The 25,696-nt window shown below is 51.5% G+C and overlaps 1 protein-coding gene across 19 annotated transcripts; it reads left to right on the top strand.

The window, feature by feature from the left end:
• The first annotated feature begins 211 nt into the window (after positions 1-211).
• Positions 212-24,881, top strand: CD300LG (CD300 molecule like family member g). 19 transcript variants are annotated; one of them, XM_084984397.1, is made up of 8 exons: positions 212-345; positions 9,085-9,272; positions 13,420-13,813; positions 14,349-14,523; positions 15,387-15,499; positions 17,475-17,527; positions 22,140-22,241; positions 22,747-24,881. In XM_084984397.1, exons 5-8 carry the CDS (start codon positions 15,400-15,402, stop codon positions 22,858-22,860), a joined length of 369 nt encoding a protein of 122 aa, XP_084840523.1. In that variant the 5' UTR covers positions 212-345; positions 9,085-9,272; positions 13,420-13,813; positions 14,349-14,523; positions 15,387-15,399; the 3' UTR covers positions 22,861-24,881. The 19 variants fall into 19 exon arrangements, 14 of the variants coding, with proteins under 14 accessions (XP_084840523.1, XP_084840522.1, XP_020922570.2 ...); XR_014821106.1 differs by lacking the exons at positions 212-345; positions 9,085-9,272 and adding exons at positions 11,978-12,072; positions 19,958-20,243 and having other exon boundaries at positions 13,487-13,813; positions 20,822-22,241; positions 22,747-23,664; XR_014821107.1 differs by lacking the exons at positions 212-345; positions 9,085-9,272 and adding an exon at positions 11,978-12,072 and having other exon boundaries at positions 13,487-13,813; positions 14,439-14,523; positions 19,958-22,241; positions 22,747-23,664.
• The last annotated feature ends 815 nt before the right edge of the window (positions 24,882-25,696 follow it).

Here is a 25,696-nt window from a genome sequence, read left to right as displayed (position 1 = left end):
ATGTCCCCAACCCGGTCAACAGCCAGCCTCTCCTCCGCCCCCAACGCCTGCACATACCCACCCCCGCCCCATGTGCTGGGGAGGGGGGATGGACGCTTGCTAAACACAGAATTCGATTTTGCAAACATTTATTGCGCGCCCTCCAAGTACCAGGCACTGTGCCAGGGGCTGGGGGTTCCGAGACTAGCAAAGCAGGGATTCTGAATTTGACGGACTCCAGCCGGGGCGGAGGACCGGTCAGACGCGCGAGGGCAACTCTCTGTAACAATGCAAGGTGCTGGGAAAGATTTATCGGTGCCCGGGGCCCTGGGGGCGCGGAGGAGGCAGAGAGGAGACGTCGAGCCGGTAAGACTGCAGGGCTCGGCTCTGCCCGGCTGGAGTGGGCGGGGGTGGATCTGCCGAGGAAACGGCTTGCGCTCAGGGGCTTTCTCCTGGGGGACGGGCTCCGAAATGGCCCTGACGATCCCTGACTTTTATTGTGCTGTTTCTGTGCCCGAGGTACTCCTCAGAACAATTCGCATCGCATTAACTCCTGAGATAGGGACCATTATTGTCTCTGCTCTGTAACTGAGATGCTGAGGTTGGGGTGGAAGGATTGGCATGGGGGAGAGGGCTCGAGCTGCTCGATGAGTGAGTGGTCAAGTGGTTGTGGGTATTCGAGGGTGAGGAGTGGGCTCGTGGGTCCCCTGTCCCCCAGGAGCAAGGAGCAGGCCGCCCCGAGCGGAGCCCGGACCCAGACGCTGAGGATGAGAGTAAGCCTGGCGGCGTCCAAGAGAGAAAATAGATCCACAGGCCCCCACAGCCTGCGGTGCAGGGGGAGGCTGTAAGTGGCCGTATGTGTCGTGATCACATTTCCGCTCCTTCTTCAAAAATTATCTCCACCAGTGCTTCTCAAAATGTAATGTGATTATGAATCATCTGGGAGTTGTGTAGGGCTGGAGGGGTGCCAGATTCTGCATTTCTAACGAGCTCCCAGGTGATGCCATGTTTCTAGTCTTAGGACCTCACTTTGAGGAGGGAGGACTACAGGAGGCGCGTTTTTACCAGGGTCGCTTAGACTTAGAGAAATATCAAGAGCTCTCTGACAGAGGGTCAGATGACTTCTGACAAGAACACCAGTAAATGTGTTGGAACCACTTGGGAGTTCCCTTCGTGGCTCAGTGGTTAGGGAACCTGACTAGGAGCCATGAGGATGCGGGTTCGATCCCTGGCCTTGCTCAGTGGGTTGAGGATCGCGCGTTGCTGTGAGCTGTGGTGTAGGCCAGCAGCTGTAGCTTGGATTGGATCCCTAGCCTGGGAACTTCCATATTTTACTGCTGAGTCAATATGCCGCAGGTGTGGCCCTAAAAAAAAAAAAAAAAAAAGTGTTGGAACAACTTAATGTTCATGGCGGGAGGAGGGGAGTCATACCACAGACACAGCTCAACTGAAGAGGGACCATAGGCATAAACATAAACTAAATTGAGAAAAGTTAACACAAGAAAACATAGAAGAATAGCTTCTCGATCTTTCTTGATGGTGTCTTTTTAGGGCCACACCCACTGCATATGGAAGTTCCCAGGCTAGGGGTTACATTGAGTCAAGCCCTAGTCAGGGAATTTCTATAGGCCTCAGGTGCAGCCCTAAAAAGACAAACAATAATGATAATAGTCATTGAGTATAATGAAAAAAAAAAGTTCAAACTAAATAATCAACCAAAAGATCAAATATCAAGTTGTAAACCAACTAGGAAAAGTAAAGGTCCTATTCGCTTTGCTGTACAGCAGAAATTGGCACAATATTGCAAATCAACTATAGTTTGATTTTTTTTTAAGTAAAAATAAATAAATAAATAAATAAAGGACCTACTGCTATATGGGAGGGGAGGACCTTTAAAACACTAGCCAAGGACCAAAACACCCAACTCATCAGGAAAAATGAGCATCAGTGAATAGCAGGAAAATTCTGAAAAAGAAAATTTGGGGACCAGATTTGGCAGGGTGGGTTGTAAGGTGACACTTGCCTTAGCAGATAGGAACCATTTCTTATACAAAAACAGTTTTAAAGGTTTCATACAGAAGAAACATCAACAGGTAGACAAATAGACCAGAACAGAAAGTACCAAAATGATTCTCATGTTTATGGTAATTTAACTTTTAAGAAAGATGACTATAAATAAGTTGGGGCAGAAATTACTTTAAAAATAGTGTCGCTACGTGCAAAAGAATCCGACTGGACTACTTTCCCAGACCATATACAAAAATTAACTCAGGCGTTCCCATCGTGGCTCAGCGGTAATGAACCTGACTAGTATCCATGAGAATGCGGGTTCCATCCCTGGCCTCGCTCGGTGGGTTAAGGATCCAGTGTTGCTGTGAGCTGTGGTATAGGTTGCAGATGCGGTTCAGATCCCGAGTTGCTGTGGCTGCGGTGTAGGCTGGCCACTGTAGCTCTGATGTGACCCCTTGGCTGAGAACTTCCACATGTCACGGGTACAACCCTAAAAAAAGATCAAAAAAGAAAAAAATAATAACTCAGATTGGAGCAAAGACTTACACATTAGACCTGAATCCATAAAATTCCTAGGCGAAAACAAAGGCAGTATACTCTCTGACACTGGTCTTAGCAACACTTTTTTTGGATTTGTCTCCTCAGGCAAGGGAAACAAAAGCAAAGATAAACAACTGAGACCGCATCAAACTAAAAGCTTTTGCAACAGTGGAGGAAACTATCGACAAAACAGAAAGACTGCCTACTGAATGGGAGACAATGTTTGCAAATGACATGTCTGATAAGGGGTTCATATACAAAACATACCCCCAAAATCTCATACATCTCAACATCAAAAAACATAAATAGATAAAAAACCAACCCAGTTAAAAAATGGCCAAAGGACTGGACTAGACATTGTTGTAAAGAAGTCATGTATAGATGGCCAAGGGGCACATTCACACAAGCTCAACATCACTTAATCATCAGGGAAATGTAAATCAGAACTACATTGAGTAGTTCCCCTTGTGGCTCAGTGGTTAACGAATCTGACTAGGAACCATGAGGGTGCAGGTTCGATCCCTGGCCACGCTCAGTGGGTCAAGGATCTGGCGAGTTGCTGTGAGCTGTGGTATAGGTCACAGACGTGGCTTGGATCCTGTGTGGCTGTGTCTGTGGTGTAGGCCAGTGGCTACAGCTCAGAATTGACCCCTCGCCTGGGAACCTCCATATGACGTGGGTGTGGCCCTAAAAATATAATAAAATAAAATGTTTGAAAAAAATTCTTAAAAAAAAAACCCCAATGTTGTGTACTTGAAATTAACATAGGGTTAGGTATTTGAATGAATGAGAGTTTAGAGCGGGGCAGAGGACAGAGAAGGTTACTCAGGGCACAGTTGGCCAAGATGGCTAGAAGCCCAGGCAGGGTCCCCTCACCCACACAGGGCTTGGTCAAGATGCACCAGCCAGGGAAGCCACAGATAGAACAAGAAAATGAGCTTGATGCCAGAGAAATGAATGATGTGGGGGGTCCACCTTTGCAGGGAGAGAGAGTGCAGGAAACACAGTGTGGGGCGGGGGCAAGAATGTCAATGTCCTCGATCCTTGCCGAGGTGACAGAAAGAATCTGCTTCAGGCTCCAGGTCTGCAGCGTTGGTTTTGGCATTCAGCCCAGATACCGAAGGGAATGGGGAATAATTCCAAGAGGGAAAATGGGCTCACTCCCAGACAGGTATCAGGAGTGAGTCAGACAGGAGTTCCCTGGTGGCCACGTGGTTAAGGAGCCAGCGTTGTCACTGCTGTGGCTTGCGCTGATGCCGTCACATGGTTTCGATCCCTGGCCTGGGGAACTTCCACATGCTGCTCTGCCAAAGGAAAAAAAAAAAAAGAAATGAGTCAGAGGGTCTGAAGAAACGGCAGACTCAGCTTATTTTCATCTCAGCAAGAACAAGGGAAATTACTACAAACTGGGTTTTTTGGTTTTTGGATTTTTGTTTGTCTGTCTTTTTAGGACCACACCTGTGGTATATGAAAGTTCCCAGGCTAGGAGTCAAATCGAAGCTGTAGCTGCCAGCCTGCCGCACAGCCACAGCGAAGCAGGATCCGAGCTACGTCTTTGACCTACCCCACAGCTCACGGCAATGCCAGATCCTTAACCCACTGAGCGAGGCCAGGGACTGAACCCACATCTTCATGGATAATGGGTTCATTACCGCTGAGCCACGACAGGAACTCCAGGTTTTTTTGGTTTTGGTTTTGGTTTTGGTTTTAGATTTCTGATAACTTTTTCTATTTGTTGTTTTGTCACTCCATCTCAAAAAATATATATATTAGATTTGTGAAATAGAACGAGTCACGGGAAAAGGCACAAACAATACAACATCATGGGAGTTCCCATCGTTGCTCAGTGGTTAACGAACCCAACTAGGAACCATGAGGTTGCAGGTTCGGTCCCTGGCCTTGCTCCGTGGGTTAAAGATCTGGCGTTGCCATGAGCTATGGTGTAGGTCGCAGATGCGGCTCAGGTCCTGCATTGCTGTGGCGGTGGTGTAGGCTGGCAGCTGGAGCTCCAATTGGACCCCTAGCCTGGGAACCTCCAAATGTCACGGGTACGGCCCCTAAAAAGACAAAAGACCAAAAAAAAAATCACAAATTAATAAAAAGTGAACACCTGTATGGTCACCACCCCAGTGAAGAAATAAACTCTTCCAGCCCCAGAAGACCCCCTATATCCCCGGAGATCACAGCTTCTTCCCACAGAGACCTTCACTACTCGGACTTTGAAGGCACAGTCCCTCTGCTTTCTGGTTTTACCCTCTAAGTGTATTTACACCACAATGCAAAGCCATTCTGTTTGCTCTGTTTCTAAATTTCATCAAAAAGGAATCAGTCTTTTGTATACCTGGCTTCTTGCGTCCAACATTATCTTTTTTCATGCTATATCTGTGCTGTCTGCACTATGCGTGGCTGGTATTTTTTTCTGTGTGTGTGTGCCTCTTCTCTCTTTGTGGCATCTTCCAATGAACACTTGTAGGCGAATTTATCAGTCTTTTCCTCTGTGGTCTGTGCTGTCTGTGTCTGGTTTGAGAACTCTTCCTCTACCCCGAGGCCATGAAGATATGCTCCATGATCTTTGAAAAGCTTCATCATTTTGCCTTTTACATTTGGTTGTGTAATGCACCTGGCATTGGCATTCGTGTGTGATAGGAGGCAGGGATCGAGGCTTATATTTTTTTTCCCACGTGGGTACCTAATGGTCCCAACACTACTTATTGAAAACACCATCCTGGAGTTCCCACTGTGGTTCAGTGGGTTAAGAACTCAAAACTAGTATCCATGAGGATGCTGGTTCCATCCCTGGCCTCACTCAGTGGATAGAGGATCCGGCGTTGCCATGAGCTGTGGTGTAGGTTGCAGACAAGGCTCAGATCCTGCATTGCTGTGGCTCTGGTGTAGGCCGGCAGCTGCAGCTCCCATTCGACCCCTAGCCTGGGAACCTCCATATGCCGCAGGTGCAGCCATTTTTTAAAAAAGACCAAAAAAAGAAAACACTCTCCTTTCCCCACTGCTCTACAAAGGATGTGCCACCTTTGTCATCCATCCAGGGTCCATAGTGTACCTCCCTTAGACCCAGGGGAGAGGGTTCCATACCTCAGGGCACAGGCTTCAGCTTCCCACATGTTATAAGCACACACACGTGCTAAGGAACACGTGGTGTGTTTCTTCACATTGGTACGTCATGGCCTGTATCACATCCTCTGTTTGCTTTCAATCTGTGTCTCCAATAAAACAGAGTGAACATTCTCACTTTATCCCCATTGCTCTTACTCTGTTTCCCATCCTTCTGTTTCCTTGTGCTTCATCCTGGATGGTTTCTTCTTCTTCCTCTTCTTCTCCTCCGTCTTGCTTTTTAGGGCCGAAGCCTCGGCATATGCAAGTTCCCAGCTAGGGGTCCAGTCGGAGCGGTAGCTCCTGGCCTACGCCACAGCCACAGCCACACAGAATCCGAGCCGCCTCTGTGACCCACACCACAGCTCACGGCAACGCCGGATCCTTAACCCACTGAGCAGGGTCAGGGGTGGAACCCACGTCCTCATGGATGCTAGTTGCATTTGTTTCCATTGCGACACAACAGAACTCCTCCTCCTCCTCCTCTTCTCATTTTATTTTTTGTCTCTTTAGGGCTTGCACCCTTGGCATATGGAGGTTCCCAGGCTAGGGGTCCAATCAGAGCTACAGCTGCCAGCCTACACTACAGCCACAGCAATGCCAGATCTGAGCTGCATCTGCGACCTACACCACAGCTCACAGCAATGCCAGATGCTTAACCCACTGAGCGAGGCCAGGGATTGACCCCTTATCCTCATGGATGCTAGTTGCATTCGTTAACCGCTGAGCCACGAGGAACTCCTTATTCTTACTTTTAATCATATTTTTTCAGTTCTAGAATGTCATGCTATTCTTTTTCGAATCTGCTCTGTCACTTTTTTTACTTTCCAGTTCCCTGCCAGAAATTTCCACCTTGACTTTTACCTCCTTGAACATGGTAAGAATAGTAGCGTTGAAGCTGTCCTGATATTTGCAGTGTCTGGATTCTCCAGGGGTCTGTTTCTGCAGTTGGCTGTCCCCGCACACTCTTGCTTGTGGAGTCTTGTCCTCGTGCATCTGATTATCTTTTTATATTGGATTTTATTTAGGGAAAAAATGATTTTTAAGATAATCTGATGCTTAAGTTGATGCTATTTTCTTCCAGAAAGGATTTTTCTTTTTCTTTTTTTTTTTTTTTGTCTTTTGTCTTTTTTTGTTGTTGTTTTGTTGTTGTTGTTGTTGCTATTTCTTGGGCCGCTCCCGCGGCATATGGAGGTTCCCAGGCTAGGGGTTGAATCGGAGCTGTAGCCACCGGCCTACGCCAGAGCCACAGCAACGCAGGATCCGAGCCGCGTCTGCAACCTACACCACAGCTCATGGCAACGCTGGATCGTTAACCCACTGAGCAAGGGCAGGGACCGAACCCGCAACCTCATGGTTCCTAGTCGGATTCGTTAACCACTGCACCACGACGGGAACTCCCAGAAAGGATTTTTCATTGGTATCTTTATGGTACCCGGAGGTAAGGGGGTCAGGAGGAAGTTACCAGACCAGGACTATTTAAAACTTTTTTTTTTTTCTTTTTTGGCCACACTTGCGGCATATGGGATTTCCCAGGTCAGGGCTATGCCACAGCTGTGGCAATACCCACCCCTTAACCCCCCTGCACCAGGCTGGGGATTGAACCACTGCAGAAACAATGCTGGATCCTTAACGCACTGCATCACAGCAGGAACTCCTTAAGTTTATTTATTAATTGATTTAAATTGTTGTGTTAATTTCTGCTGCACAGCAAAGTGATTGTTACATATATATATATATATATATATGTAGTTAAAAAACATTCTTTTCCATTCTGGTTTATCATAGGATATTGAATATATGTCCCTGTGCTGTAGCGTAGGACCTTACTGTTTATCCATTCTATATATAAAAGCTTACACCTGCCAACCCCGACCCCCAGTCCATCCACTCCCCAACCCCCTCCACCTTAGCAACCTTCTCTACACAGACAAGAACCATTTTGCTTTTTTCTTTTTTTGGCTGCACCCTCGGTATGTGAAAGTCCCTGGGCCAGGGATCAAATACGAGCCTCCACTGTGAGGTACACCACAGCTGCGGCAACACCGGGTCCTTAACCCACTGTGCCACAGGGGGAACTCTGGGATTGGGACCTTTTTTTGTTTGTTTGTTTGTTTGGTCTTTATAGGGCCGCACCCGAGGCATATGGAGGTTCCCAGGCTAGGGGTCCAATTGGAGCTGCAGCTGCTGGCCTACACTACAGCCACAGCAACTCAGAATCCGAGCCACGTCTGCAACCTATACCACAGCTCACAGCAACGCCAGATCCTTAACCCACTGAACAAGGCCAGGGATTGAACCTCCGTCCTCATGGATGCTAGTAGGGTTCGTTAACCACTGAGCCACGATGGGAACTCCGAGCTAGTTTTTCTAATACCCTTTCTTTCTTCTGGGATCCAATCCAAGACACCACATTGCATTAGCATTCAAGGTTTTTGAGAATATTTTAAAATATATGTCTATTTTATCCAGCTTCTGAAGGAGGAAGATCCTAAGTACTTAGTCTTACATTGCTGCCCTCCCCATGGCCCCACTGGCATTCCTAGAAGTAAAAACTCCTTAAAATAGTCAACATAAAAATCTTGAAAGCAGAGGTCCCGTTGTGGCTCAGCAGTAACGAACCCAACTAGTACCCATGAGGATACGGGCTCCATCCCTGCCAAGCTCAATGGGCTAAGGATCTAGTGTTGCCACTAGCTCCAGGCTCGGATCTGGCATTGGTTAGGCTGGCAGCTGCGGCCCTGGTTCCACCCCTCTAGCCTGGGAACCTCCATATGCCATGGGTGCAGCCCTAAAAGACAAAAAAAAAAAAAGAAAGAAAGAAAAGAAAAGAAAATCTTGAAAGCAGTTGTCAGATTTGTACAGTGGAGGAAGTTGAACAGTTGAGTTTGCCACTGGTTGGGGAGGGGAAGCTTTAGGTGAATCAGAGGATGAAATACATGTGAAACAACAAAAAGCTGTGGCATTTATTTTATTTTATTTTATTTTATTTTTTTTTTTTGTCTTTTTGCTATTTCTTTGGGCCGCTCCTGCAGCATATGGAGGTTCCCAGGCTAGGGGTCGAATCAGAGCCGCAGCCACTGGCCTACGCCAGAGCCACAGCAACGCGGGATCCGAGCCGTGTCTGCAACCTACACCACAGCTCATGGCAACGCCAGATCGTTAACCCACTGAGCAAGGGCAGGGACCAAACCCACAACCTCATGGTTCCTAGTCGGATTCGTTAACCACTGCGCCACAATGGGAACTCCAAAGCTGTGGCATCTAAGCTTTGCCCCCAAAACAAACTGAAGTCTCAGTGGCCAAACACATCAAAATCTATCTCTTGCTCACACCAAATCTTGCTGTTGGCTTGGAAGAGAGGGAGCTCTCTTCCAAGTGGTGACTCAGGGATCCGGGCTCTTTCCAGCTTGTGGCTCATCCCTTTTTTTTTTTTTTCTTTTTTAGGGCCACAGTTTCCACATACAGAAGTTCTCAGGCTAGAGGCTGAATTGGAGCTGCAGCTGCCGGCCTACGCCACAGCCACAGCAACGCCAGATCCTTAACCCACTGAGTAGGACCAGGGATGGAACCCACGTCCTCATGGATACGAGTCGTGTTCGTTACCACGGAACCAAAACAGGAACTCCTCCCCCGTCGTTGTTGGATATAACACCCTGGGTCTCTCTCCACACCCTCCTCCTCATCTGCCCCTGCTGGCATCCGCTAGACTCTCCGGCTTCCTGTGGGCTCCGGTGTGGCTGTTTCCTCCTCCCCATGCCGGCTGCCCCATCCCTTCATCCCAGCCATGGCAACACCAGGCATGGCCAAACCATTCTTGGGCTCACGGATGCCATGAGGATGTGGCGAGACTGCCCCAAGCTCACTGGTCCAGGAAACAGTTTGCCCCCTGCTCTCCTAGGCTGTGAGGGCAGGGCACCTTCCAGAGCTCCGGGAAGCAGGAAGCAAGTGTCCTCTCCCTTCAGATCCCCAAACCTACTGTGTATGGAGGAGGCGGGGTTCTACTCATTGTCCCCAGTACAACATGGGACCAGTGGCAGAGCCCAGACCAGTGCCCCGATCTTGGGCCTTCTCCCCAGCTCTTGTACCACTTCTGGGCCTGGAGATCTCTTTCTAACAGAGCCCTCGAACCTTGCTCCTGGCCAGGTGTGGGGCTGGCAGGGTGGAGGGACGGACCTCACAATACACTCGAAGGGAGCCAGGTGTTGGGGTGCTGCACAGCAGACCCGACACCCTCTTGTCAAAATAAAAAGAACACTTCTGGAGTTCCCATCATGGCTCAATGGTTAACAAATCCGACTAGGAACCATGAGGTTACGGGTTCAATCCCTGGCCTCGCTTAGTGGGTTAAGGATCCGGCATTGCCATGAGCTGTGGTGTAGGTCACAGACGCGGCTCGGATCCGGTGTTGCTGTGGCTGTGGTGTAGGCTGGCGGCTACAGCTCGGATTGGACCTCTAGCCTGGGAACCTCCATATGCCGCAGGTGTGGCCCTAAAAAGACAAAAAGACAAAAAAATAAAAAAACACTTCGTTTACTCTCCCCACAGTGGCCATCATAAATAATGGGCCTTTTCACACTCTTCGTTTTTAAAAACCACAATATGATGCCTAAGCTGTAACAGAAGGGAAAAAAAACAAAGGGAAACAATTTGTAACCAAATAACGCAGATCTCAAAGTGTCAAGTTAGGATTTCAGAAAAGTAACAAGATCAGGAAATTACCCTGTATAAGGACCCCCCCCCCAAATAGTAGAGATATGCTATTAAACACCAGAATAAATACATTTTAAGCTGTGTTGGTAAAACTGCAAAAACTGATTACCCTTTGTAGTCTGTGATCATAACAGAGTTTTCAGCTATGTGAACCCCTGGCCCTGTCCATTAAATGCCAGCAGCACCCCCGTTTAATTTTAACGGTAAAATTAAAATATATCTACTACGTGGAGTTCCCTGGTGGCTCAGCAGGTTAAGGATCAGGCCTTGACGCTGGTGGCACGGATTCGATCCCTGGCTGGGGAACTTCCACATGCCATGGGCGCAGCCAAAAAAAAAAAAAAAAATCTTCCACATCATCAGAATCACACACACAGGCTCCCCTCCCAGAAGCACTGAGTTAATGCCTCAAATACCAGCCCGGCAAGTGGGTAAAAATTCCACCTGTTTATGTGGAGGTATATATGTCAAAATATTAACAGTGGTTTTCTAAGAAAGAAGGAGAATAACAGGAGACGTTCCCATTCTTTTTTTTTTCCCCCTGGTGCACAGCATGCGGAAGTTCCCTACTCAGGGGTCAAAGCCAAGCTATAGCAGTGACAACACCTGATCCCAACCCACTGAGCCACCAGAGAATTCCTTTTTTTTTTTTTTAAGCATTTCTGCACTGTGTAAAATTTTGCTTACAACTTGTATAACCTTTGCAATAAGGAAAAAGACCCCACAGAGCTATTTTGGAAAACTATATGTCAGGACCCCTTCTAGAGTGCGTGGGTCTTTTTGTTTTTGTTTTTGTTTTTTTCTCTTACCCCTAAGGATTCAATTCTGTGACAAAAAACCGCTAATTCACTTTTTTAAACTCCCGGACAGCTCAGCGCTCCTGGGGAGAGCCGCCTTTTCGCGGGGCCTGCAGGGGGCTGCAGGTACCCCGCTCAGCTTCCTTCACCCCCGCTTGCACTGCCGCCGCGTGGCCGAGGGCGGTACTGCGCCCCCAGGGAGGCCGTGGGAAGGAGGGACCTATGTACCTTTGACCGTTTGGCAGTCTGGTGAAGCCTACGGATCACGTGTTAGCGTAATGATCTTTTAAACATATAACATGAAATACATATGCTTAAAAGACCAATAATAATATTGAAGTGGTTACCAAAATATTAATGGCTGTGTAATAATTATGTAATTTGTAACTGCGTAAAACCGTAGAGGCAAATCTAATAGCACACAATTTTCCAAGTAGTGAGGTGCGTGCACAGCAGTATTTCAAGCGATTGGTGACAACTTAAAGTGCTAATGTGTGATGTTCATTGGTGACAAAGTCACAGCGCTGCGAACACGACACTCATAAGGAAAAGATAAATATCACTTAAAGGTTAGTGAAAGTCAAGATGTTTCCCACCGAGATTCATGGACTCCCCGAATGGTGCGCACAGACCCTCCGGGGTGCGTGGCCAGGGGCATGGTTAAGACCCCCTGCAAGGGCACGGGTTTGGGAGAAGCGCACGGAGGGAACGGCAGAGGCGCCTTCCGGTCCGGCGCTGGGGCGCAGAGGGGTGACCCGCGCGGCCCCTCCCCTGCCTTCCTCTTCGGCATCCCCTCTGGAGGAAGTCGAAGCCCCGCGCAGCGCGGCGGTGGAGAGGAGCTCCCAGCTCCCAGTGTGCGCTCCCGCGCGGCCAGCGCTCACCATGCGGCCGCTCGTCCTGCTGTGGGCCTGCCTCGTGCTCCCAGGTGAGAGGGGGGCGCGGGTGGAGGGATGCGGGGACTCGTTCCCGCGCGTTGGGTCTGCAGGGACAAAACCTCCGGAACCTACATTTCCTTTCTTTCCCCCCTCCCCACCCCCAGCAGAGCCTTGAGGCTGTGACCCAACCCAACCACCTGATCCTTCCAGGCTTCACCCCACCCTACTTGCCCTCAGTCCTCAGAGGGAGCCTGCACTTGCTGTTTCTGGAACCCAGAGTCAGATCTTCCCCCAGACTTGTGGGGTCTAGACCCTTGGTGGCTGAGTGGCTGTGAAAGCAGCTTTATGTCGCTTTGGGTCTTCTTTTCTTGACTCTGTGCCAAGCCAGGATGCCCAAAAGACACCCTTTATATGGTTGCCACGTAAAACTCAGCAAAAATTTTTTGAACTTCTGCTATGCCACGCTCAACTACCCCGAAAGGTAAAAAGTTCTTCTGTCTCATCGATTCACAAGTCTGCTCTTTTTTAAAAAAAAACCCTTTATCTTCAACATAAAAACAGGATGAGGGGAGTTCCCTTTGTGGCTCAGTTGTTAATGAACTGACTAGGATCCATGAGGATGCAGGTTTGACCCCTTGGCCTGGCTCAGTGGGGTGGGGAATCCAGCGCGGCAGTGAGCTGTGGTTTAGGCTGGCAGCTTGTGGCTCCGATTCGCCCCCTAGCCTGGGAGTTTCCGTATGCCGAGAGTGCAGCCCTAAAAAGAAAAAACAAATGAGGATGCAGTTGCTCAACTGACAGTGTTTGTTTCTTAATGCTATATAAAATTATAGTGGATCTTGCCTATAATAGCATCTTAATTCCATGAAATCAGACATGACCAGCATTTACAGGTGAGAAAATTCAGCAGCCCAAGAGAGGTCAAGCGATTTCCCCAGGGTCACACAGTTTACTAAGTGGCTGTGCTGGGATTCACACTCCAGGCTGGCTGAATCAAGAGCTTCCCCATCACCAGCCTTCAATACACCAGGTTTAGGGAAACCTATCCCAAGCTCTCTCCGGGGTAGAGTGGAGTACCAGCTCTTCCCAGGGCTGCCCTCACAAGGGGGTGATTGAGGAAAGCCTTCTGGTTTTGTGTCTTTTTTTTTGTCTTTTTGCCTTTTTCTAGGGCTGCTCCCATGGCATATGGAGGTTCCCAGGCTAGGGGTCTAATCAGAGCTGTAGCCACCGGCCTAGGCCAGAGCCACAGCAACGCAGGATTCGAGCCGCGTCTGAGACCTACACCACAGCTCACGGCAACGCCGGATCCTTAATCCACTGAGCAAGGACAGGGATCGAACCCGCAACCTCATGGTTCCTTGTTGGATTTGTTAACCACTGCGCCATGATGGGAACTCCAGCCTTCTGGTCTTGACCCTGATACTTGAATCAGGGAATTCCACCCTTCACCCCCTGCCGTGGTTTCAGGTTACGGAACCCTGGTGGGCCCGAAGGAGATCAGTGGATTCGTAGGTGACACCGTGTCCCTGCAGTGCACCTACGGGGAGGCGCTGAAGACGCACAGGAAATACTGGTGCAGGAAGATCGGGTACCTCATCGCCCGCTGCTCAGGGACTGTTTTCTCAGGAGAATATGGCCAGGAAGGCAGGGTGTCCGTCCACGACAGCCCCCGGGAGCTCAGGTTCAAGGTGATCCTGAGGAACCTCACCCTGGAGGACGAGGGGCTTTACTTCTGCGGGATCCAAAGGCTGGGCCTCGATGATAGTTTCTCGGTCTCTCTGCACGTCTTCCCAGGTAACAAACGTCCCTCATTCCTTGGGGTGCGTTCAGGGTCATGGGGGTGGGGGGAGTGCACCTCCCCACGATAGAGGGAGCAGGCTGCATTGCAAAAGGGGGAGCTGAGAGCCAGGCCCAGGTGGCCTGCTTGTTCAAAACGGCTTCTTTGTGGCCTCTGTTTGCTTCCTGGGGGGGGTCCTGTAGCAGGGGGTGTTCTGAGAAATTGGTCCTGGGGAGACTAGGGTTCAGGGGTCTAGGGTCAGAGGTCCGGGGATGCTGGGAATCCAGGAGCAGGGAAGGTGCTGAGGCGTTGCTTTTGGACTTGTAGCTTCTCCTGGTCTCCACCTGACCGTCAGCACCGCCAAGCTGGGGAAGACAGGGGCTGAGGCCTCTCCGTCCGCAGGGACCTTCCCGTCCGAGCACCCAGCAACCTCTCCACACGCAGGGGCCTCTGCATTTGCAAGGACCACTCCTCACCCAGCAACCTCTCCACACGCAGGGGCCTCTGCATTTGCAAGGACCACTCCTCACCCAGCAACCTCTCCACACGCAGGGGCCTCTGCATTCGCAAGGACCACTCCTCACTCAGCAACCTCTCCATACGCAGGGACCACTCCTCACCCAGCAACCTCTCCTCCTGCAGGGATCTCCCGCCCAACCACACAGCTGGACTCCACCTCAGCAAAGGACACCAGCTTGGTCCGCAGAAGCAGCACCGCCAAGTCTGGGTGAGCTCCCAGGGGACCAAGGTCCCCTTTCAGGCCATCCCTCCCTAAACCATAAGGTGCCTCTGAGCAAACAGTTCCTCTGGGCGGACACAGCCTCTTGTCATGAGCACAGCCCCTGCACAGAGGGCAGATTCAGCCCTCACCCTAGCCCCTGCCTATAGGGGCCCTTGAGCAGTGAACCGCCTGTGCTACACGGGCCAGTAGCCCTGTTGCCTTGGACATGCAGAGCCACCGAGGTGCAGGCCGTGGCCCCAGTCTCTCAGCTCACTTCCGGCCCGGCTTCAGGGGTAGCCACCCCAGTTCAGCAGCTTTTGCTTGTCCACTTTGCCCTGGGCCTTATGCCAAGCATGAAAATGTGAAACCAGGAGTTCCCTGGTGGCTCAGTGGGTTAAGGACCCAGCCTTATCACTGCCGTGCCTGAGAACTCCCACCTGAGGGTAAGGCCCCCCAAAAAAGGAAACCAGCCTTGTCACTGCTGTGACCTGAGTCAGTTTCAGTCCCTTGCCTGGGAGCTTCTGCATGCTGCGGGTGTGGCCAAGAAAGTACAGAAAATGTGGAACCAAACAATGTGACTTTTTCTTACCCAACTGGAGTCCCAGCCTGGGGGACCGGCTCTTGGTGGGGGAGGGGGTTATGTATAAACTACCGACGGCCAGGTAGCCGCTCACAGGGTCAGAACCAGCTGAAAGCGTCTCCTGGGGCTGGAGATGGGACTAACGTCCCCTCCATTGAGACCAACCGGATGTTGTGGTCCCCAGTGCCCTCCGACCTCCCTGGGAGAGGCTGGGATTTAGAATAAGGATGCCCAGTGTGCCACCGACATCTACTGACAGCCTCGGGGGCTCCTTCCATGTCACCCACAGGACATCCATCCCCATGACCCGCATCTTGGCCCCCGTCCTGGTGCTGCTGGCCCTTCTGCTGGCCACAGGCCTGGCCGCCCTCGGCAGCTGGGTGCTGCAGCGGAGGAAGGAAGGTGAGCGTGTGGACGGGAGGGGGTGAGAAGCTCTCAGCCAGGGAGCCTCCCTGAGACCCACAGTCCCCCACCACCCCGGAGAGACCTCATGGGCCTTGGTGTGTGCATCTGAGAAATGGGCGTCAAGAACCCCGCCCCTCCCTTATGAGGGACCCACAGGGCGGTCCGCGTTAGGCACAGGCAGTTCAATGGGGGAGCAAGGGGATGCTTGCTTTGGTTATTCTGTCCAAGCTCATCAGCCTCTTCTCTCTCTGTCCATCCCAGTGAAGCCATCTCGGCAGGTTCCTTGTATGACAGACTCTGGGGGAGGCAGGAGAGGTCGTGCTGGGCCGAGCACTTGAACTTGAGCAGGATGTACATGGTGGCCCAGCACCTGCTGCTGGGTCTGTAGACGTGCTCGGCCCCTTTCGAGGCTTGGCTTCAAATCCCAGCTTTGCCAGTTTTTAGCTGTGTGACCTTGGGCAAGTCACCTAACTTCCAGAGCCTCGGCTTCCTCAGCTATATGTCCAGCAGAAATAGAATACAAGCCACATGTGTGATTTAAAATTCCCTAGGATATTGGAGTTCCCGCTGTGGCTCCGGGGTAACAAGCCCAACTAGTATCCATGAGGAGGATGTGGGTTCGATCCCTGGCCTCACTCAGTGGGTTAAGGATCTGGTATAGATTCAGCTCAGATCCAGCATTGCTATGTCTGTGGTGATGGATCTGATTCGACCCCTAGCCTAGGAACCTCCATATGCTGCAGGTGCGGCCCTAAAAAGACAAAAGACAAAAGACAAAAGACAAAAAAAAAAAAAAAGGAATCTCAGTGTAACTGAGAGTAGTCACGTGTCCAGTGCTCAGTGGCCGCGTGTAGTGCCCATGGTGAATGGCACAGATTAAGAGGGTTTAACTGAGATGACGCTAATGGAGCTGCCTTGTGCCAGGCACCGTGGTGTGGCTTATGTTGCTTTTTTTATCTCCTTTAATTCTCTTAATACTGTGGAATTAGGAACTACTTGCTGCAAGTACCCCCATTTTACAGGGCAAGAAACTGAGGCACAGAGTGGTTAAGCGACTTGCCCTATGTTGTACGGCTGGGAAGCAGTAGAGCTGGGAAGTCAGCTTTACAAATTGGCGTCCCTGTGTTGTGGCCATGGGGGTGGATCCTGAGCCTGTCTCTTAGCTCTCCACTGTGTGGCCCCTAGGAAGAAATGTCAGCTTTGTCTGTGTCCCTAGGTCCCCTCAGAGGAATCGGGAGGAGCACACGGGATGGGAACATTCCTGGTCACAACCTCAGAGCCTCCTAGCACCTTGCCTCTCAAGTTGTGGTCCCTAGATATCAGCAGTGACATCCCTACTAGCCTGTGAGGAATGCAGACTCTCAGACTTCCCATTGTGGCTTAGCAGGTTATGAACCCGGCTAGTTTCCACAAGGATGCTGGTTCAATCCCTGGCCTCACTCAGTGGGTTAAGGATCCGGCGTTGCCATGAGCTATGGTATAGGTTGCAGACGCGGATTGGATCTGGAGTTACTGTGGCTGTGGCGTAGGCCAGTGGATGTAGCTCCGATTCAGCTCCTAGCCTGGGAACTTCCATGTGCCACAGGTGCAGCCCTGAAAGAAAGACAGACAGACAGACAGAAAGACAGACAGACAGAAAGAAAGAAAGAAATGCATACTCTCAGGCCCTAACCTCAAGCTACTGAATTAGAATCTGCATTGTAATAGAATTTCCCAGGGTCCTGTGTGCAGGGTAAGATTTAAGAAGCAACAACCCAGGCGCACACAACCCCTTCCATTGACAGTTTCTGGCCCACTGAGGGGATTTCCATGTACTAAGCTCAAAAGTCCAGGTCATTGCCAGGTCTCTGCCCAATCCGCCTGCCAGCTTCCTCCAGGAAGGTCGATGCAAGGGGGCCTGTCCACCCCCGTGGCGTCAGCTGCATCTCCTGGTGACTCCTGGCTTCAAGGTGCTCCCTCTGGTCTCTTTCAGCTCAACTGACCGCAGAGACAGAGAGGAAGGAGAAGCTCCAGCTCTCCCACTCGGTAAGGAAGGAGGCGGACCCAAGGTCAGACCCCCGTGGGGCTGGAAGTCAGGACTCCCCAGGCCCTGGCTCTTGCGCTCCCTGCCTGGGCTTCCGTGCTTCGAATATCCGGGGAATCCGTGTGAGCCCGAGACCAGCCCTTCAGGCTGCCGTCCTCACCCTGACTTCCCACCGGTGCCAACAGGGCTCTGCTCCAGGCCCAGGGCCCTCTTCCCATCCCCCCATCAGTATCAGAGAACATCCGAGCTGGATCTCCAGGGGGCCTTTGAGGTCATCTCGACAAGCCTTTCTCTAAGTTGGTGCAAACCCACTTCCAGGACACCTCGGGGTGGCGGCCTCTTAGAAATACACTTTCCTTGACAGGAGTGCCAAACCAAACCTCCAGGGATTGGGGGCAGGAAATCGAAGTTTAAACACTGCCACCAGGAATTCCAACAGCACTTCGGAGTATGACAACCGCAGCTATTTGCAGAAGAGAGAATGAGGCCCAGAGAGGGGAAAAGTCTTGCCCAAGTTCACACAGCAGGCGGTGGCCCAAATAAGAGAGCAGGATTCAGGAGTTCCGATTGTGGCTCTCCCGGTTAAAAATCTGAAAAAAGAAAAAGGGGAGTTCCCGTCGTGGCGTAGTGGTTAACGAATCCGACTAGGAACCATAAGGTTGCGGGTTCGATCCCTGGCCTCGCTGAGTGGGTTAAGGATCCGGCGTTGCCATGAGCTGTAGTGTAGATCACAGAAGCAGCTCGGATCCCGCATTGCTGTGGCTGTGGTGTAGGCTGGCAGCTACAGCTCTAATTAGACTTCTAGCCTGGGAACCTCCATGTGCCGCAGGTGCAGCCCTAGAAAAGGCAAAAAAAAAAAAAAAAAAATCTGACATAGTGTCTATGAGGATGTGGGCGATCCCTGGCCTCGATCAGTGGGTTAAGAATCCAGCGTTTTCACAAGCTATGTCATAGGTCGCAGATGTGGCTTGGACCTGGTGTTGCTGTGGCTGTGGTATAGGCCGGCAGCTGTAGCTCCAATTTGCTCAGGAACTTCCATATGCCGCAGGTACGGCTGGAAAAAAAAAAAGAGAGAGAGGAGTTCCCATCGTGGCGCAGTGGTTAACGAATCTGACTAGGAACCATGAGGTTGCGGGTTCGGTCCCTGCCCTTGCTCAGTGGGTTAACGATCCGGCATTGCTGTGAGCTGTGGTGTAGGTTGCAGTCGCGGCTCGGATCCCGCATTGCTGTGGCTCTGGCGTAGGCCAGTGGCTACTGCTCCAATTAGACCCCTAGCCTGGGAACCTCCATATGCCGCAGGAGCGGCCTAAGAAATAGCAAAAAGACAAAAAAAAAAAGAGAGAGAGAGAGAGAAAGGGAGAGAGAGCAGGGTTCAGAGCTCTCGGCTCCCAACTCTCCTGTTTCCAGAACACCCCTCTGTTCTCTCTGAGCTTTCCTTGGCTCTGAGACCAAGGTGGCGTGGCTGTCCTGACGCTCAGGCCGAGGTTGGCACTCTGGGGACCAGGGGGCAGAGAGAATGGGGGTCTCTGTACCCCCCTTCTTGGAGAGAGGAAGCTGCCTTGACGCTACCTGCTGCCGGGCCCTTCCCCACTCCTGGAGAGACCTCCCTTCCTACGCCGGCGCTCCTACGGAGGGGGTCACGGTCACGGTCACGGCTCAGGGAAGCAGAAGCCTCACCTGCCTCACCCAACCCCCCTCCCGGCCTCTCCTTCCTCAGCTGTTTACTGAGATGCCTCCATTCTGCTTCCCTCAAACCTTGGAGCAAGGAAGAGGGGCTGCCGTCTTTCCTGGCGCCAGTCAGGACAAAAGACTCAGGCCCGATCCTCTAGGGAGGGGCCGGGGCGGGATGGGGAGCTGGGCCTCCCCGGCTTCGGCTTCGGAAGCAGCTATTGTTGCCTCAGGAAGCTCAGCCAGGTGGTCGTGACCAAAGAGAGCAAGGGAAAGGTCATGGACATGGACAGAGGGATGGCCAGGGCCACCGCCAGAGCCCCCCTCCTGCCTCTGCATCCAGAGGCTCATGCCCTGCCCAGCTCTGGAAGCGAGGCTGGGCTAAGAGGGAGCACCTCCGTGCTGCCTGCTCCTGTTTTTTGAGCCACTAGAACTAGAGGCTCTCATATGGCTCTTGTATATTCAACCACCCAGAAAATGCCTGCATGCCTGCTGGAGCAGCCCAGCGTCCACGGCGTGGGCAGAAGGACCCCTGAAGGATGGAGACCCTCCCTGGACAGAGGGTGGTGGTCCTTGGCCCCACCATGTGTGGCTTAGTGTCTGCCCCATGATGTTCGTTCCTCAAATTCGGCCACCCTTAAGCAGGTGACACTTCCGCAGCTGCTGATGGTCAGTGGTCAGCAGTGGCTGGGTTGGTTTTGTTTTGTTTTTAGGGTGGCACGAGGAAATTAAAATTTAACGGATGTCCTGTATTTTATTTGCAGCCCCATTAATAGAAGTACCCAACTTCTCTTCCTCTGTGAGCCTGGGAGTGGGTAGAAAAAGGAAGTATCATGTATGGAGTGCTGTGTATAAGCTGAGTGTATTACAAGAATGATTGCATTTACTTTATTTTACTCTATTTTATTTCCTTTGCTTTTTAGGGCCACCCTTGCAGCATATGGAGGGTCCCAGGCTAGGGGTCCAATCAGAGCTGCAGCTACTGGCCTGTACCACAGCCACAGCAATGCGGGATCCTAGCTGCATCTGTGACCTGCGCTGCAGCTTGAGGCAATGCCGGCTCCTTAACCCACTGATGGAGGCCAAGGATCAGGCCCACATCCTCATGGAACTATGTTGGGTTCTTAACCTGCTGAGCCACGACAGGACCGCCCATGGTTGGGTTTTGAGCGAATCACCAAGCTGTCAATAAGGGATTGGTGGGAAATGGACCCGACGACAAGAGTCCTCTGGCCCAGCCCCAGCTCTGCCACATCCTCACCCCAGGCAGGGCTGGGACAGACAGAGGCTGGGAGCGACAGCATTTGCGAAAGCTCCCTCCCCCTCCCCCCACTCCTTGACGCCCTCATCCCCCCACCCCCAGTCACATTGTGCTCCAGGAATTCTGTTCTGATTCCTTCCTTGTCCCCATAAGACCGAAGGTGTCAGCAGAGGTGGCTCAAACCTCCACCTGAGCCCCCATCCTCCACAGCTAAGGTATTGATGGAAGCAGGGGCCCAGTTGGGAGACAGGGAATACTGCAGAAAAGTGTCTGGGGAGTTCCCTTGGTGGCTCAGCAGTTAACGAACCCGACTAGGATCCGTGAGGCCATGGGTTCGATCCCTGGCCTCACTCAGTGGGTTAAGGAGCCGGTGTTGCCATGAGCTGTGGTGTAGGTCGCAGATGTGGCTTGGATCCTGCATTGCTGTGGCTGTGGCGTTAAGCCAGCGACTACAGTTCTTATTAGACCCCTAGCCTGGGAACCTCCATATGCCACGGGTACCGTCCTAAAATAGCAAAAAAAAGAAAAGTGTGTGGGACGCCCTGTCACAGTGGCAGCCTCGTGCAGGGAAAGATCGTGGGTCTGAAGCTTACTAATCATGACTACAGGGCGCAGCTCAGGTTCTCACCAGCTGTGTGACGTCTGGCAAGTTAGGTCACCTCTCTGAGCCTCGATTTCCCCATCTGGAAGGACTGCAGTGAGGAACAAGTGAGATGAGACACTGCATAGTTATCTAGAAAATGTGAGCTTCTTTCCTAGGCTTCAGCGTCCCTCAGACCAGGTGACTTGCTGGCCAGCCCGCCTCGGGGCCGCTACGCCCTTAGGAGACAAGGCTGGGGGCCTCGGCCAGCTCCCGCCTCTGCCCTGGCCAGCTGCTGGGCAAGGAGAGGGAGGACCCATGGGAGCCGCTGAGCCGGGTCCGGGGAGGGGCTTCGCCACGCTCGCTGGACTCCCCGCCCCTCTTCCCTGGGCTCTGGCATCTAACCAGGGAGGGGCTGCTCAGACCAGTGATTCCTGAAGAATTTTTCCTGTGCTCTCGCTATTCGGTGAGGTTCTGAGGTGTCCAACTTTGCCTCCTCCTCACCTCCTGCAAAGAGCCTGCAGCCTGCGCATTCCTCTTGCTTTAAGGAGAGAAATAATCAGGAAGACGAATGAATCATTCCAGGAGTTCCTAGCTATCGAGTGATAACACATTATCACAAATATTTATTACAGGAGTTCCCATTGTGGCTCAGTGGGTTAAGAACCCAACTAGTATCCATGAGGATGTGGGTTTGATCCTTGGCCTCGCTCCGTGGCTTAAAGATCCAGCATTGCCACAAGCCATGGTGTAGGTTGCAGATGCAGCTGGGATCTGGCGTTGCTGTGGCTGTGGCATAGGCTGGCAGCTGCGGCTCTGATTGGACCCCTAACCTGGGCACTTTCATATGCCACGGGTGTGGCCCTAAAAAGAAAAAAAACATTGTAATGACCCTAAGAGGAAAATTCCCATGCCCATATTACAGGTGAGGAAACTCAATCTCAGAGATGTGAGATGCCTTGCCCAAAGTCACGGTGAGCCTTGTAAATTGGACCTAAGGACTCTGACTCCATAGGCCCCGCCCCCCCATGGCCCCCCTCCCACTTCGCTTGCAGGCCATCCCTGCTGCCAGGAACAGGCTGCTCTGACTGGGTCTGTGTTTCAGCCGCTGGAGAGCAGCTGGGTCCCGGAGTACACCGCGATCAACCCTGCAGGGCCCACTGGGCCTCCTGCCAGCCCCAACACGGAGATCCGGTGCCTGAGCCAGGTGTGGACAGGGGCCACTGGGGGTTTGGAGCCACCTAGCCCGGATCCCTTCTGACAATGCAGGGAAGTGGGGGAGGGCCCGGCCCTCGGCACCCACCCACCTATCCCATCATAACCATAGCCGAGGCCACTTCACCCAGGAGGCCAGGGCTTCTGACCTCGAATCCTCTTCCTCTCCCACCCCCACCCCCCAGCCCCCAGCCAGAAAATTCTTGAAGAGCATATGGGAAGTGCCCGCTTCAAGAGCTCTGGGCTTGGCGGGATTCCCACATCGGTGGCCAGAACCAGGCCTGAGGCCGTGGATGGGGGATGGGGCCAGGCCTGAGGCCAGGATGGGGGATGGGGGGACGGGTCAGAGCCTGGGGGTTCTGGGAGGAGAAATGGTTAGTCCTGTGCCCCTTAGATGGGCAGAGGCCCAGAACTTGGGGGGAAAGGCTGGGGCGGACCCGCAGCCACTGGAGACCCAGCTGGGCTCTGCTTTTCATCTCTCACTGTTGTCTTTACAGGCTTCAGAGGAAGACGGAGCCTGTTTGCGGGACCCTGAGGGAGACGTGACCCCAGGCCCTCCTCTCCCCGTGTCCGGGGAGGGGCCGGGCCTTTCAGAATTCATCTCATGGTAGCCGAAGAAGGTCGTCTGCCCACCGTGAATCTGAAGGGTTGAATTTGCACTAATTCCGATAAGCTTTCTGCTACAGCTTCACGGTTCACCTGCCAGCCTCCAGGCCTCTCCCCCACCTCCCCAAACTCTCCTCCTGCAGGTCCCCAGCCTGACCTGGGAGACCGTTAGCCCTGGAGCCTGGAGGGGTGGCCTCACAGTTCCGGCTGGAGGCTGGGACCGCCCAGAGATGGTCACAGCCCTGGGCAGGGCACGCAGCCACTGGACCCTTCCCAGGGCCAGGCAGGGCTCAGGGAATCTGGTCTGAGTTTGCATCTGCTATGGGAACTCCCCCGGGCCGGGGTGCTTGGGAACAGTCCCCACCTCCCCACCTGGCCCCCAGACCCCATTTTCTCCCCCCTTCCTTCCATCCTCAGACTCAGGGCTAAGTTCTACATAAGCCAGTGGGGAGGAGGGAGTTTGCTGCATTAGACCCGATTCTGATCTCTCGAAGCTGGGCTCTGAGCTACCTGCATCCCAGTCCTTCAGGAAGCTGGGCTCCACGAGAACTACTAAAACCGGAGTCCCTCTTGTGGCTCCGTGGCTCAAGATCCCCACATAGTGTCCGTGAGGATCGATCCCTGGCCTCCCTTAAGGATCCAGCTTTGCCACAAGCTGTGGCTGAGGTCGCAGATACAGCTTGGATCTGGGGTGGCTGTGGCTGTGGTGGAGGCCAGCAGCTGCAGTTTGCCCCCTAGCCAGGAAACTTCCATATGCCACAGGTGAGGCCCTAAAAAAGAAAAAAAAAAAGAAAAAAAAAAAAAACAAACCACTTACCAAAATCATCTCTGAGGCTGGGCCCAAGACTCTGCATTTCTAACAAGTGCCCCGGCGATCCTGACCCTAACACTGGAATTCGAGCACCAGAGGGTCTGTCGAGCATCCAGGTCTCTCCAGCTTAGAGAGTTTGGTGTGTGGCATCTCCCTGGGGCCCCCGGTAGGGCCTGCTCTGCCCATGACACAGGGACCCAGCTGGGGCCATTCCTTGGCCTGAGTCCAGGCCCAGGTCAAGTGCACTTTGGAAGGGGTGAGCCAGGACTGGCAGGGAGCAGGTTGTCTTTCTTCTTTTTTTTTAATTAAGATTTTTATTTTTTTTTTCTTTTGTGGTTGTTTTACAATGTTCTGTCAATTTCTGCTGTACAGCAAAGTGACCCAGTCACATATATATATTCTCACATTATCTTCCATCATGTTCCATCACAAGTGACCAGATACGGTTCCCTGTGCTCTACAGCAGGATGGGTTGCCTTTCTGATCTCCCTACCAGCCATGCATTCCAGGCTTTGTGATTCCTTTTGTTTTCTCACTGCACTCACGGCCTGTGGAAGTTCCCAGGCCTGGGATCAAACCCATGCCACAGCAGTGACCTGAGCTGCAGTAGGGACAACGCCAGACCCTTAATCCTCTGCACCACAAGAAAACTCCGCATTCCAGGCTTTGGAAGGAGGATGGGGAAAACCTTGGCTCCTTCCTTGTCAAGAAAGGGTTGATTGCCTGTGGGTTGTGGCAGTGGGGAGGGGGTGCGAAAACACAGGGTGCAGATAGAAGTGGGTGTCTAAAAGGGAGGTGGGAGGGGATAGGGCAGGACCCTCAGGGGAACCTGCAGGTGACCCAGAATTTGGGGATGGGAGCGGTAGAATAACAATAGAACTTCTGTGGGGTTTTTTTTTTTTTTTTCTTTTTCCGTTGTTTTTGAAAAATGCACTAGGGGCTGCTCAGTATACAAAACCTAGCAAGATGGGATAAAAAGAGAAAACAGATACCCTCTAGTCTCACCACTACCCAGAGACAATGGTTACTGCATTTTGTTGTATTTCTTTCCAGTCTGTCTCCACATCACTTGCTGATGTTCTTTTCCGACTTTTTTGTACCTACAACTTATACATCTTCCTTTTCCTACTTAATTTCTCTATCTTTAGCATTTATGCTTTTATGTAATGTTTTTATAAACCTCTTGTAAATTAAATGTTTATCAGCTGCATAATATTTCATGCTGGTGTGCTTCCATTTATCTCACTTCTCTCACTAGAGATTTAATTTGTTCCTAAGAGTTGAAAGTTTTGCTGGGTATACAATTCTAGGTTGACAGCCATTCTCAGCATTCTGGGGGTACAGTTATTTTGTCTTCTGGCTGTAAGTGTTGCTATTGAGAAGTCTGCTGTCAGACTGAGTGATGTGATCTTTTTTCTCAGACTGCTCTTCTGCTTGTGTTGGTGTGCTGCGGTTTCACTCCTGGTCATGAACTTTTAATTTTTCTTGTTTGGGATAAATTTTTTTATTATTTAAAAAATTTTTTTTCATTGCATTTTATGGCTGCACCTGTGACATATGGAAGTTCCCAGGGTAGGGGTGGAATTGGAGCTTCTTCTGCCAGCCTATACCACAGCCACAGCAATGCTGAATCTGAGCCACGTCTGTGACCTACATCACAGCTCATAGCAATGCTGGATCCCGAACCCAATGAGCAGAGCCAGGGATCAAACCAGCATCCTCATGGATACTAGTTGGGTTCATTACCACTGAGACACAATGGAAACTCCTGGGGTAAATTCTTATATGTGTAGATTCATACCTATCATCAGCTCTAGAATATTCTCTTCAAATATTTATCTGTACTGTATTCTTCTTACTGTTTCCATTGACCAGGATTAAATTTTTTAGACATCCTCTTTATATTGGCCATATATCTTGTCCTCTTTTTCATATTTCCCTTCCCCTTACCTCTCTGTTCTTCATTCTGCATAATTTCTTCAGCTCTATCTTCTAGTTTCATACTTCTTAAACTTGCAAATGTCTATGAA

Source organism: Sus scrofa, chromosome 12 (genome assembly GCF_054392235.1).
Source record: "Sus scrofa isolate SSC_HxYL_T2T_F1_AM1 chromosome 12, Sscrofa_HxYL_maternal_Yorkshire_Landrace_v2.0, whole genome shotgun sequence".
Lineage (NCBI taxonomy): Eukaryota > Metazoa > Chordata > Mammalia > Artiodactyla > Suidae > Sus > Sus scrofa.
The sequence above is the reverse complement of the archived record's forward strand: the minus strand, read 5'-3'. Positions and strand labels throughout refer to the sequence as shown.

What these genes read in the sequence shown, in the direction of transcription:
- CD300LG (XM_021066907.2), top strand. Translation starts at nt 12,030, where the DNA reads ATGCGGCCGCTCGTCCTGCTGTGGGCCTGCCTCGTGCTCCCAG. An exon ending in CTCTCTGCACGTCTTCCCAG is followed by an intron (nt 13,814 to 14,123) that starts GTAACAAACGTC and finishes TTGGACTTGTAG; the next exon opens with CTTCTCCTGGTCTCCACCTG. An exon ending in AGCAGCACCGCCAAGTCTGG is followed by an intron (nt 14,524 to 15,386) that starts GTGAGCTCCCAG and finishes TGTCACCCACAG; the next exon opens with GACATCCATCCCCATGACCC.